We start from the raw sequence: 14,751 nt of genomic DNA on the forward strand, positions 1-14,751 counted from the left end.
TCATGTATTTGTTAATAGAAATGTTCATAACCTAAATTTATAAATCTGCCTTAAAAGTGTTCATTATTTGAAATCCAGTTATCCACTGTATTACTTTTTCCTATTTCTCTCTAAAATTTCCTCTGTAATTCTTAACATTTCTCCCCATTATCGGGGCTATCAGATCAATTCAACTATGTACATGAATAAATAAAGAATAAATGAATATTAAAATTGCTATATCAGTTAAGACGACTTCAGAAACTGCATGATTGTAGTGTATTTCTTTCGATAAGACATTTTTTTAAAAAATATGTGGTTTCGCACTAAAAATATGGAACTTATCATAAGCCAGAACAATCTTCAGATGGCCACTGGATAAGGCCAGAATATTTCACTTTCCTGTGCTGCTGGAAGGAAGTTTAAAAAAGTAAGATATTTTCTCATTTCATTGAAAGATAAAATATGCAGCCCCTTTTAACAATCCATGGGGATTAACACTTTTAGTTTTCTTTCATTAACAATCCATTTAGTCATCATGCATAAAATTATATAATGGAAGAAAGAAATTAAACTATCTTTAAGATAATTAGATACCTCTCCCTGAAAAAAGGGTGAAATCTTAACATTTTTTTCCCATATTTTTTATATTGAAAAAGGTTTTTAAAAAGCCTTTTTATAATAAGAGCCCAATAGATAATTTTTTACACTACATGTTTGAATTTTTATACAATAAATATTCAGAAACAGGTTATTTAGTAAAAAACATTTTCAAATTTTTATTATCTACTCATATTAATCACCATGTTATAGGTTCATTTTTCTCTTCTAAAATGAAGCAAAATTTTTCGAATTCAGCAAATATATCTTCATAAAAAAATACTAGAATTCTTTTAAAATTTTATTTAAAGACTATTGATTCTCAATAGAATGGATATTGTCAATATGTTTTGTAATTTAGACATAACTTACATTTCAACTTTTATATATTTTGAATGAAAATTAATGCATATTTCATGATGGTAAATAATCAAAGTATAGCATATGTTATAAAATATTTGAATGAAAAAAAAAACAATTATCTGGTAGGAAACTTTTATTTTATACATTACAGAAAACAAAATCTTATAGAACAAATTAACCAATGCAATTTATATATTAAATAGTTAGGGTATGGTGCACGAAGAACTAAGCAAAATGAAATATCAAACCTATGCAAATATTGTATAAATAGCACTTAAGAATAGAGGGGAAAATTTGTAGAAAAAAAAATTTATCATCTGATCATTCTCATTTAATTATCAAAATATAAATGTACACAAAATCTTGTGTTTCTTCTTTTGCACTGAAGTTATGCTAACAGTCATGATGGTTTATATTATCTTCTAGAAGCATTTGAGTCCTCACTCAGTGTTTATATATAAATATAAATCTTATTGTTTCGTTTCCCTTTTTTAAGACACCAATTGAGCTACGTAACTGAAATCGTTACCAAGTAAGAAATTGATACTGAGTGCTATGATAAAGAAGTTTACATCCTTTTTATAAGGTTATGTGGGAAAAAATATATATATATATAGAATATTTCTTTCATTGGTTTAATTTTTCATTTTTACAAGTTGATTTAAAGCAGCTGCAGAATGATTCTACTCAAGAGACTTCAAAATAAAATTGTTGCATTGACAAGTAGGATTCCAATAAATTATATAAATCCTTAACAGGTATATATTTACACTATTATACACTCATTTATATCAAGACCAAGTAAAATATCTTAAAACTTTAACCACACAAAATCTTGCTCCATAAACATGGTAAGGATGTTTTTAAGTTTGCACAAATAACAAAAAAAAATTTTGTAACAGAGGAGGAACTAACATATTCTGCTTCTGAGTTGTGCAAAAAGAAAATAACACTACACAAATATATAAAAACATTTCTTTCACATATTCTATTAAAAAATATTTTTTTTTTCCAAAACAAAAAGTTTTCGATCAATATACTTTCATATTCAGAACAGCCATTTTTTTATTAAAAAATATGCCAGAAAAGAAAATCTGCTTATGTCATGTAGAACGAAGATAAAATCAGACACCCCTATGCACTGTTCCAAAGGAGCGTTGGAAAAAAAAATAAAACAATTATTCCAAACAAATTGGCTATTTACAAAAAAAAGAGATGCATCCAGGCTGAACAAGTGGCTCTTCATCAGGGTTTAAGAGTGACACGGAATGAAGAGACATGGTCCAGGTTGAATTTTTTAATTTACAAGATTTTGGAGCACAGAAACGAGATGTTCGCCTGTCTTCACATGAAAAAAAGTCAATAACATCACAAGGCAAAATCTTCATGCCACATATGTGTAGATTTTCCTGAAACATAACAAAAGTTTAATTATAATAAAAAATTAAAGAAGTTTTTACTAATACAATTAGCATAAATGTAATACAATTTTCGTAGCAGTATAATTTCACTTACTTATTCCTCATGTAAATTATTTAGATGTTAAACAGAATCCTACATCTTTAGCTTTAAACAATGAGATAAAATCATGCAACTAAATATTTGACAGAGCAATAAAAATGGGTTGAATTTAAGTTTAATAATTAAATCTATTGTTGAAAATTGTGAAAAAAATATTTGAAAATTTGCCAAAATCTACATAAATTGGCATCATTAAAATGAATTTTTTAAATATTAAATTGGTGTAAAAATCAGTTTACATTTTTGGGAATTAAGACAAAAAAAAAATGCTAATATTTTGCCTAAATATTCTGTCATTAAAATTTTTAAAAACTCTTTTTGAAATGCAAATTCAGATTTTCCTAAGTATATCTGTACTAAATATGATAATTCTAAATCTAATCAGTTGCTTTGAGGAATACTAGCATATACACATACATATGACTCTTTATTATATGAAGAAATAAATAACCTGAATACCAATGCATCTTTTTTATATACCAAAAAGTTTTATTATAAAACTCCTGATGTATCATTTTTTCAAAAAGCCCCTCCCCCCCCCAAAAAAAAATATTTAAAAACATGCCACAGAAGACATTTGAAGTAAAAATTCTATGAAGAACTTTCTTCTCTCCAGATATTACTCAAGATATGTAGATTACTAAAGAGCTTCATAAAAATCTAACTTGTGATCTTAACTTTTTATTTCAATGAATTTAATTATTTGATGAATCTGTTCTAAAATAATTAATCCAAATACTGTTCAAATACAGTAAAAAATAACATCAATTCTAAACACCATACCAAAATTCAGAATTAAAAGTGTACTTTCATTTTCTTGGCAATATTTGAATATAAATTTATATCCTAAACTTGAAATTATTCACACCAGTTTTAGTTACCAAGACTTAACAATGCATTCAAAATGACTCAGTGGACACCATTTAAGTCACATATTGTGGATATTGAAAAATTACCAGAAGTAAATGTAAAAACATAATTATCACAAAAAAGTTCATTCTTTAATTTCTATTCATCTTAAAGAGTATCCTCTGTTCTCCTATAATAGATCTTACCTATCTTCTGCAGTCCTGGCCAGGTATTCCCTCTCTATTAGACCTTCAATTCGTTTCTTGATTACTACAGGACTTGGATAAAACCTAGACTTGAGCTGTTCAGTCACCTACAAAATCAAAAATAGTCTCATTGTATGATTCCACCAAATGTTAGGACAGTATTAATTTCATACTAATATATAAATCAGATTCAAGACCCGATATTTGCGGTTTCCACATTTCATATTTTAATCCTTAAATCTAAAGATATTAATCATTACGATACGAGAAAAAAAATTTGTACAGGATTTTTATTAAGTTTGCAATTGGCCACTCACCACAAAATATAAAAATAGAATTATATTTATAATGAACAATAAGCAATAATTTATTTTTATAACTAAGCATAAATATAAATTCAACTCAACTGAATAAAAATAAAGCTAAAAATTAAACATTGTTATAGTATTCTATGGTAATACGGAAAGTAGTTAAAAAACAATCCACTCCTTAGTTGCATTCATTGCACTTAAGTTTTACAATTTCCCAAAAATTTTTAATTTGATCTTCCCAAATGGGAATATAGGACTGTAAAATGCTAATCTAACTGCCGCAAATATTAAAAATTCTTTGAATTGAAAACTTTAAACAACCACAATTGTAAACTATTTCACATAACTGAGTATTAATTTATTGAATTTTAAATATTATAGTACAAATGATAAATTTTATAAAATCATTAATTAATAAAGAAGGTAATTTTTCAAATAAATTAAAACAGAGGCAAGTTTAATAATATCAAGGGCTTTGATAATTTTAAATAAATCAGCTAATAATAGAATTTGTTGAAAAAGATCTTTTAAGAATTTTAAAAGCAAATAGGTGAATTCAATTATCAAATAAAATTAAGAAAATTCTGAAAGTACAAACAAAAAAAATCGATAAATAAAAATTTTTAAGTTATGCAAAGAGAATTCTAAAAACAATTTATTTAGATTCATTAATAAAAGATTTGAAGCATAACATCTTTACACAATTATAATTGAATTGGTGAATTTAAACTGTATTTAAATGAGCAATAAAATAAATTTATGCAAAAAAAACTTAAGATATTAAAAATATTGATGAATTATTATGAAATAAAAATTAATAGATAACAAATAAATTACATAAAATTTGTAAAATAAAAACCATGACCAAAATGAAATAAACAAACAAACGATACATATTACTATGATAATATAGTCAAATAAAAGCTTTATTTATGCACAACTTTTAATCTTTTTATTTTTATACTTTCAATCAAAAGTATAAAGCTTTCTTTTATGTTTCAATCTGCTGTTTTCCTCCATTTTTAAAATTCTTTCTTTCATGGAGAATTGTTCTTTATTTTATTTTTTTCCCCCCTTCACTGTTATTTTACTGCAATCAAGTTCTTCCTAATAGCATTTTCTCCAAGATTTTAAATTTTCCACAAACTGCTATCAATAGTATCATACAAAATATCTTTTTTTCTTCTCATGATTGTTTCCTTCCATTTTTGTTTAGTTTTGTTATATTGTGCATTTACTTTTGTATTCATACTATTATGTTTACTTATCTTGTAGCACATTTTTACAACTCAGATTTATGCTTATTTTCTATTATTATAGCATATGGGGTGAAGACAATATCATTTCACTTAATTATCAAATATTGTCAGCAGAAAATGCTATAATTCTTTTTATGATCCCCGTTAATTTCATCCCTTGATGAGCAAATTAACACATTGGCCAAGCTTAATATTCTGTTTTTGCTTTATTTACAATTTATTTCCACGGTGTTTCTTGAAATGCAGCATTTTGTGCATTCATTTCACACTGTTTTCTAAAATCCCCTCCCCACAACCTCTTCATCATATGTTTTAAGAATTCTACTTCTTTACTTTGGTTTACCATCGAATTTCACTTATTTTTGTCATATTTTTAGTTTTGCTTGTATAATATTTTGTGTGTATGTGTGTGTATATTATATTATATATATATATATAGAGAGAGAGAGAGAGAGAGAATAATTAAAATATAAATTTAAAACATAACATGCTCACAGTCATTTAAATAGTCAATACACTATTGATCTAAGAATGAATCTAAGAATTCTCAAAAATATTTAATATGCATTAAAATATTAATATAAATGAAAAATTAACATAGATGACATATTTGATAAAACAAATGAAATAATAATGATAGAACATTCTGATTGCTAGGCTATGCTTGCATAGTAGCAAAATTAATTGCTGGTGAAAATTGGTGAAGATTTTGTTTAAATATTATTTTGCAACATCTTTTGATAGATACTCTTAATAATGTATCTAGAGGTTAATGAAAATTGGCAAAATCGGTCAATTAGATAGTTTACTTAATGGCTGTAACAGGGGAATTCTGTTTCAGTTTTTTTTTTTTTTTTTTCTTTCCAAGAATGTACAGTGAAATGGATTTCTCTCAAAATGCACTGCAGTTGACCACTGATGAACGTTTAAATGTCATTAAATTTCATATGAAATAAAAACTAGCAAAGTGGCTAAAGCTAACAGATTGGCTCTTTTGTTTCGCCATTTATATTAAATATTTAAATGGTGAGGGAACACAGCTGGTCGTGGAATGCAGCTAGTTAACAATAATATTTAATACTCTGAAATTTATAGTTTTAATAATATTAACAAACTTTCCATTCAACTGCTTAAAAATGTAACAAAATAGATAAAGAATAGAGAAAAAACAGTTTTGCTAGGTCAAGGTTTCCTAAAAACAAAATTTCTTGCACAAAATATGATTTCAAAAACAATCCTACAAATGAAATACAAATTTAAGCATAAATACTTACCTCAGCTACTAAAATAGTATGAGCCATCCGTTTTCTGGCTTTCATTATTCTTACTATAGCAGCTTCTATCGTGATCATTAGTTAAAGAAAAGAAACAAAACTTGATCTTTCCAGAATAAAATTATTACTTTACTAATAGAATTGCACATCAATTTTAAGATATGGTAAATCAAACTTTTTTTTCTTTAATATATAATTAACTACTTTGAAAAGACTATTAATACCTTAGAATAATGCTAGAATTATAAGATGAATAAATAGAACTAAAAAAATGGCTAATTTCACAAAACATCATATTTAACTAAATGCAAAAGATTCTCCTTTTTAAAACAAATTTGAAAATGAACCATTGTCATGCAAAATTAAAAAGAAAAATGATTAACTTTGCCTGAAAGATTATGATTATGAAAAAAAATCATTATTTAAAATTATTCAAATATACAAAGCATGGATAAAAAAAATTGCAGAGTTTTCTTACAACTTAATGAGCATTTCATATCACATATTAATAACTAATGTATAAATACAATAAAGCATTATTTCTACTTCTTTCAAAGGATTGATACAAAACAATGTAGAAAGGCACAATTTTAAAAAACTTTAATTAGTGTAAATTTTATGCTAATAATGCAACTCATTTAAATGTGATAATTTGTTTTAATATAGTACTAATATAAACAATGCTATGTTGTATTCATACTGTTGGAAATATAAAATTGGGCAGAGAACGTTCAAGTAATGACTTATATATCTTTATTTTATAAAGTTAACATCTTCAAGATGTCTCTTCCTGTTTTCTGATGTTTTGTAAAATACAGAGAAAAAATTAAAAGAACTATAACAAAAAAAATCCTTTTTAAGTGGGACTTTTTGATTTATATTTATAATTAGTCAATCACTTTAAATGTATCACTTGATATAGAACTTGCATACTTAAAAACCAAAAATAAACTAGAAACCTTTAATAATAGTTAATTGAAAAAAACTAGTCCTTCAATAAACACACTATAAAGGTGAGAGGAAAATAACTGTAGAAATGCAATATAAAAATTAGAAAAATAAATAAACCAAGATAGAATCTTTAAATCACTAATTTCAAATTACTATTTTCAGGTGTAAATCTCAGTCTGAGTCATTCAGTCTCACACACTATTTCATATCCATTTCAAAATAGAAACAAAAATGAAATATAAATAATATAAAATATAACAGTTACAAAATAATTATATAAATATATCAGTTACATTACAAAATAACCGAATGAGTAAATCTCTAAATCTAAACAGTCATACTTCCTGTATGCAGAGCAAATGAAAATGTATAGTAAAATAAAAGGGAAAATGAACTTTAAATTCATTAATGTCCACAATGTTATTATAGGCTTAAAGTAACTGCTCACAAATCATGGTATGAATTTATACTTATGATTCACAATTAAGCATAAAATAAAATCATTTTGAAAATGCATATTTAACAACCAAGATTTTCTAATGATACAAATTTCATAAGAAAAGACAAAATGACTCGCTCTTCAAAAGAAAATTGTTACAAGTTTTTAAAATCAAAATGATTGCAATTAAAAATTAGCAATCACTGCTTCAGTAAGTACCAAAAAAGACAGTGATTACAAGTACAAGACAAGATTACAAGTACAGATAAATTAAAAGGATATTCATGCTTTCTATCTTCATCCACTTTACACCTGGTTTCTTTCCTTTCTGGTTCTGACTCACCCTTGGCGGCAACTAAAAAAACCGGTCATTAAAAATAAATGTGAAAAATATATTTAGCAAAACATTTTATTAGCTATATATAATAGAATCTTTATAACCATTTGCATTTACAAATATATTCTACAAGTACCAAATAAGGATAGTGGGAAAAACTTCATATCACTACTTAAATGGATTTTGTTGCCAATGTTTCAGATATCATTTGTGGATGTAATATGCAGTATATAATAGAGCGGTGTGTTCCTTTAACTATGAAAATATTGTCTTATTACACTTTCATTTTATTCCTCTGTACGGAAAAAAAAAAAAAAAATTCAGGTTAAATATTAGTATATTTAAACATTATTTAGAAGTAACTCAACAGTAGAAAAGTTTCTAAAATATTCGCAAAATTTATTTCGAAAAGCGAAATATGCTACATTCTGCATTATTTTATAAATATCTATTTAAATTCTTAATTTAAATTCTAATATATCTTTAATATTTTAGATATATCCTAATCCCATTGAGAGACAAACAAAACTGTGAAATAATGCTTGTAAAGTTAACCAAACAGTGTCAGCTTAAAAAAAAAAAAAAAAAAAAAGCATTGAAATTTATCAACTCAGCAAGCAAAGGAATCAGCTTTGGTTTCTAAATTGGGAGATCTTTTCAATGTTGCCCATGCTGACATTTTAATCATCAAATCAGAGTTGAAGAATAAATGGACTTTTAAATGGCACAAAAGAAGAAAAATAGGTGTGTATCAATGGTAGGAATTGATAAAACACTTACTATAAAAGAAGAGAAAGTTCTGAAAAAACAGAAAAAACAAATGTCTGAAAGTAGTAAGAGAAAATTAGGGAAAAAGATTCTACAACTGAACTTGAATCACCTACTGATACTGATATCGACAACAACTCAAGCTCAGCAAAAAAAGGTGGAAATTGAAAGGGGAAAATATCTAAGAGACAGAAAAGAAAATAGGTATGGAAAATGGTGTTAAGCATTTACTTAATATATTAGGCATTTGTATTTATTGCCTTGTCCTATATAATAATCTCTCGGACAATTTTAAACAGAGGGATCTGCAAATCATACAAGCAGCGTATCTGGTTTCATGATAAAAGAAAAAAAGAAAAACACTGTTCCCTTCCCTTCCTTTCTGAGGAAAAAGTATATTTCTACCTGCATTTATTTGCATATTAATTGACTTTAAAGCTGCTAAAAATAGGAATAGGAATTAATCTGAAGTTAAGATATGAATTGTTTTATAATGTATCAACTAACACTAAAGGCAATTAATTTGAAAAGTAAAATCATAATGTTTCACAATTATTAAATGATACTTCTTTGTTGATTTTCTGTAATGCTGTCAAAAGGATTTACATACATATTTGCATCATAATTCAAAACTTAACAGTCATCTTCATATATATCAGTTTGCAAATAATGATCACTCAAATGGTCAGAAGTCATAAAATTTAAGTTAATAAAATTAAAAATTAAATAAAAATAAATATACTCTTTCAAATAAATCCTTCAAAGTTAAACTTACCAGCTTGAATTTTTACTCTATGTAATCTAGATGTGAAAGAATCATTGACTGTAAATTGATGTGTAGATTCTGAAAAAGAAATATATAGTTCCTTTAACTACATAATGGTAAACACAATATAATTTTCTAACATAATACCAAATGACCAAACACTGAAAAATAAGATCTTCAAATAACCCTATGATAACAAAATCATAGTGATAATCAACGTAGTTGTCTTTTTCCTGTACTTTTTATTATGATCATAGGACAACTTACAACTCAGAATGATATTAGCATGGAAATTTTAAATAGATGAGTAATTTTGATGGCTAACGACTATTCTTTTTCTCAATTTTGTAAACATACATTGTATAAATTAATAATTTGGCTTAGTAAAAGCACCCTCAGCAATTAATATATTTTTCAATTCTAATAAATATATTCTATGACTGCCATATGTATTAATAATTAACATTTTTCATTAAATATTTTATTCTCTTATATAAGCAATGTTCAGTTTTCACTGAAAAATCTTTACACTAATTTTTGCACATTTGTAATATTAAGTTTTTATCTTGCCATAATTTTACACTTTAATTTGGTGTGCGAGTCTATGCAACAGTTATAAAAAATATAAAATAAACAAAAGATAATTTAATCAGCTAAGTAATGGAGTATTATTTAAATCTATTTCATATTTGACCAAAATAATAAATAATTTTAAATGTATATTTTTTTAAGGAAGCCATTCTGTTTATGCCTTTTTCAAAATTATACATTAAAGTTTAAATCATTAGTTGCATATGCTGCAAAACAGTCAGTTCATTTTCATTTTGTTTATGTTTCAAAATCTAGTATTAATAATAATAAAATGCTGTTGTTGTATTGTCCTTTTTAAAAATTACAATTTTCAGCACAGCAAACATTAAATAAGTTCCGTAACTAATTTAAAACTGACTGATATTAAAAAATTACTATAATTAGTCAGCTGTATTTTCAAATTAATTTGTATTTATAAATACTTATGTAAGTATTTAATGTAAATCTATTAGTATACAACATCAATGGTTTATACATTTATAATAAATATGCATGAATTAGTGTGCGAGTGTAATCTGCCTGGATTTTTAGAAATTTTTTTTATGACTACGCTGATACTAAAAAAAGGCAATTAATGGATAATGTGTATAGTTTTCACATAATAATCAAAGGTCTATTTTCATAAATGTTCTAGTGCCATGGCACGTTTTGAATTAGAATATAATACAGATGTTAATACTAGAATATAATACAGTTATCTCCTGGATGCCATAAAGATACAAATAGTAGATAATCATGGTACATTTTTTAAAAATATAATTACAAATCGATAATAATTAAATCACTTGATAATTATCAATTCATTTCTAGAAATTAAACCAGCTTTTAGAAAAAAAATTTTAATAAACATTAAAGATAAATCTTTAATTTTAATTTTCAAAATAAAAACATATGGAATTATGAAATATAGAACACATTTTAAAACAATTTTAAAACTGACAAATTTTAAAAATCAAATTAAAAATCAGAAGTTAGTAATAAAAAAAATGAAACTGAATATTAATTCTGAATTTTTTTTCTTTTTTTGATTCAGAATCAAAGATTTGACTGATACAACTTTGGGCAGGATCATTTGCGATGCTTTGTAATAAAAAATATATATATACTTCAAAAATTACGATTTATTTTTCTTCATTGAATAAAAACTAAGAAAAAAATTAGCAATCAATATCACAATTATTAAAAAAATGAATTTAGAATATGAATTAAAACCCACACTTTTTATGCTATGTAATAAATTTACAGAAATTATAAAATTTATTAAAATTTCAAGAATTATACTCCTATCTTTACTACTAATAAAGATGATTGTTAGGTCTGTTGTGTGTGTAAGTGTGTGTGTGTGTTTGATGTTCTACAAACCAGAATGTTTGACCTACACAACTGCCAAATTAGGCCCATATCAACTTTTGAGAGTAGAAAAGTGCGCCTCATAACGATTTTTTTCTAGAACTTTAATTCAACCACACAACTTTAAAATAAAGCTGCGTTCTGGTGTTTTCTCACTGTAATTTGTAAAAATATTATTTCACAAAAATAAATTTAAAATAACAGGCTTTAATGTCAGAATCATGACCATGAAATTATATCTAAATGATTTATCTGAAATTAAATATAACCAATATTCTAGGTAAATAAGCTGGGTGCCTGATGCGACTAGTATTAAAGACAATGAGATTAGAAAACTGCCTTTTTCTTAAACAAATGAAAAATTAAGGCACTCAACTTCAGAATATGAAAGTATTTTATATTCTAAATTCAGTGAGCTTATGTCACTAAAGAGAAGTTGTTTAATAAAACAGTTGTCAAATACGGTGCAGTAATGAAGAGATAATAAATTTTAAAAGAATTTCTCAAAATGAATCAGTAATCAGTAAGATAGGACAGTCTCTTCATCAAAAAAGCACAAATCGAAAAAAAATTATGAAAGGAGACCACAAAAACTTTCTTGGCTTTTCTGTGATTCTGTGTAGCTTATTTTAGACATCTCTTACTTTTCACTGTGTGTTGAATTTAAAGAGAGCAATAGGTGACAAAAGATCTGTTATAGACAAGAAGATAAAATAATTACCTATTTCTTTAGTTTTTGGTGCTTTAATAAGTATTCTCTGGTTGGTTTTGCCCATAGCTAGAGATTGTAGAGCTCGGACAAGGTCCTTCTCTGGAATATCAGTCTCATTTGCAATTTCCTGCATAAAATGGTAAACAAGGAAAAAATTATTTTTTCCCCCAAATTTTACTTCAGACTTAAAAAAATATAAACATCAAAAATTAACATTGTTAAATAATAAATAACAGTCTTTAAAAAGTCAGTATTTAAAAAAATTAGAAAAAATTTTAATATTTTAAGAAAAAAATGAATTTTTAAAAGAACTTAAAGATGAAACCATATATTCATATTTTTACTGAACTATTTAGAAAAATAAAATAATAAAGAAAATCCAGAGCAAATAAATGTTTTCTCTGAAATTTTTTTCAATTTGTAGTATGCCAAAGGAGTTTTCCAACAATATAACACACTAAAAGTAAGAAATTAATCATGTTCAAAAAATTCATGACGCTTTTTTAAAATTAACAAATATCTAAAAATAATTTATTAAAATAAATTTCTTCTTTAAAACTTTTTAAATTCATAAAACATTTTTAAAACTTTATAAAATGTTTAAAATTACTTTTATTAAATCAAACATACAAATCCTTTGGAAGTAACCAAAATGTGGGAAAGTAACAAGAAAACTAATTTTGAAATAAGAATGGAACTTAATAAAATCAAGACAAATTATGAAAATATCAAACTGAAAAAAACTAAAAATGATTTACTTTGTTACTAACATTTAAGTTGAATTGTTTAAAAATGTCTCATTTAAAGTTCAGATGTTTATTTATTAAAATTTGACATACAAACCTCATAAGTAAGCCTCTCCCGTGCATTGAACAGCATGAGGACACACATTTGGTATGTGGACACTTGAATTATGTGTTTACGGGCCCCACATGTAGAACTTGGCTGTGGTTGCTGTTGGTCGGATTCTTCACGCCTGGGGCCGTAGAACACTGCATTCAGATCCACAGAACCAAGCTGTGGCTGAAGAGTCAGCTGCCGGCCAGAGTGCTTGGCAAGATAAAACCTAAAAAATGGCATTTGTAAAATACAATGCATTTATTATATAGATAGCTATAAAAAAACACTTTCAAATATATCATTTCTAAATAAATAAGTTACTTTAAATTATTTCATTAATAGCAATACTTATGATTATGGTATCAAGCATCAAAAATGCCATATGTAATTCTGTTTTCACAAAGCAATATCGTAAATAAACATTTGAGTGAATCTTAGTAAAAATAAAACCTTCAATTACATTTTATAAAACCTTCAATTACATCATTACTACACCAAAAAAACAAACAAGCAATACTTTAAAATAAATTTTCAACAGCTCTCATTTCTTTTGTAAGTATTCATTACTGTTGCAGCCAAAGCCACCCAACCTTTAAATGGGGATTCCACACCATCGAATAAACAGAAAGAAATATTTGGAATTTTAAAGTGATCAACATAATGCTTTTGCAAATATCCCATTTTCCTCTCTTTAGCTTGATCATATTATATCCCTTTGGGTAAATATTCAATTTTTAGTTATAAGATTTGAAGCTATACTATGCAGAAATAATGATTCAATTGTTTTTACAACCTTTTCCTCTCAGACTTTTTTAAATAAAATATTTTCAAATTAAAATTAAAAAGTAAATCAGAAATTGACATTTAGAATAAAAAAAGCACCTATAAATATTTACAGCCCCTCCTTCTCACTTTTATTCCAAGGTAAACAAATATTGCCAAAGTATTACATTATGTATGACTATCAGCTCGAAACAGTACAAAAATTCCAGTTCCTCAAAACCCAGAATAGTTTCTCATGTAGTTACGCAAATTGGAATCATCCCTTTCTTCAAAGAAATAATAGCAGATGAACACCTAGCATATTATAGTTGAAAAATGCAATTACTTTTTAACAATGAAAAGACTCCCTATTGTTACCATTTCCAGTTTGAGTGAAGGATTTAATTTATTACTAAATTTATAGTCACACAGGCACTGACGATTGTGAGTACACTTTTTTGTGTGCATATTTAGTCTTTATCACTGCTATATAATTAAAACAAATTAAAAATAAATAAATAAAATCAGGATAGACAAATCATCTAAATTATTCTAAACTAGAGATTCAAATTTTTTAATGTATTTGCTTATTTATCAAATCCAGTATGAAATCTTTTAAAAATAAAAACAATGCTGATATTTTAAATTCATTAGGACTAATAAATTTTTCATACATTTTAAAAATATTTCTAGTATCACACATAAAAATTTATCCAAATATAATTGATTATAAATATATAACAATAAACTTAGTTCTTTAAATGGCAAACGATGAAACGTTGAAGTAAAAAATTTGGAGGTGCACATACTAAGTTAAAAGGATATGTATAACATATTTATGTGTTCTTTGAAATTTTTAAACTAATTAATTCA

General features: G+C 25.6%; 1 protein-coding gene across 1 annotated transcript in view; it reads right to left on the bottom strand.

The window, feature by feature from the left end:
* Positions 1-1,063: 1,063 nt before the first annotated feature.
* LOC129988300 (cullin-3-like) overlaps positions 1,064-14,751 on the bottom strand; it is a 41,459-nt gene continuing 27,771 nt past the window's right edge. Inside the window, exons 13-19 of the mRNA XM_056096493.1 lie at positions 13,120-13,342; positions 12,286-12,403; positions 9,633-9,701; positions 8,035-8,107; positions 6,363-6,432; positions 3,519-3,625; positions 1,064-2,351 (exon numbers count right to left, since the gene is read on the bottom strand). Coding sequence (XP_055952468.1) covers positions 2,327-2,351; positions 3,519-3,625; positions 6,363-6,432; positions 8,035-8,107; positions 9,633-9,701; positions 12,286-12,403; positions 13,120-13,342 — 685 coding nt within the window. The 3' untranslated portion in view covers positions 1,064-2,326. The remainder of the gene's footprint in view (positions 2,352-3,518; positions 3,626-6,362; positions 6,433-8,034; positions 8,108-9,632; positions 9,702-12,285; positions 12,404-13,119; positions 13,343-14,751) is intronic.

Source organism: Argiope bruennichi, chromosome 10 (genome assembly GCF_947563725.1).
Source record: "Argiope bruennichi chromosome 10, qqArgBrue1.1, whole genome shotgun sequence".
Lineage (NCBI taxonomy): Eukaryota > Metazoa > Arthropoda > Arachnida > Araneae > Araneidae > Argiope > Argiope bruennichi.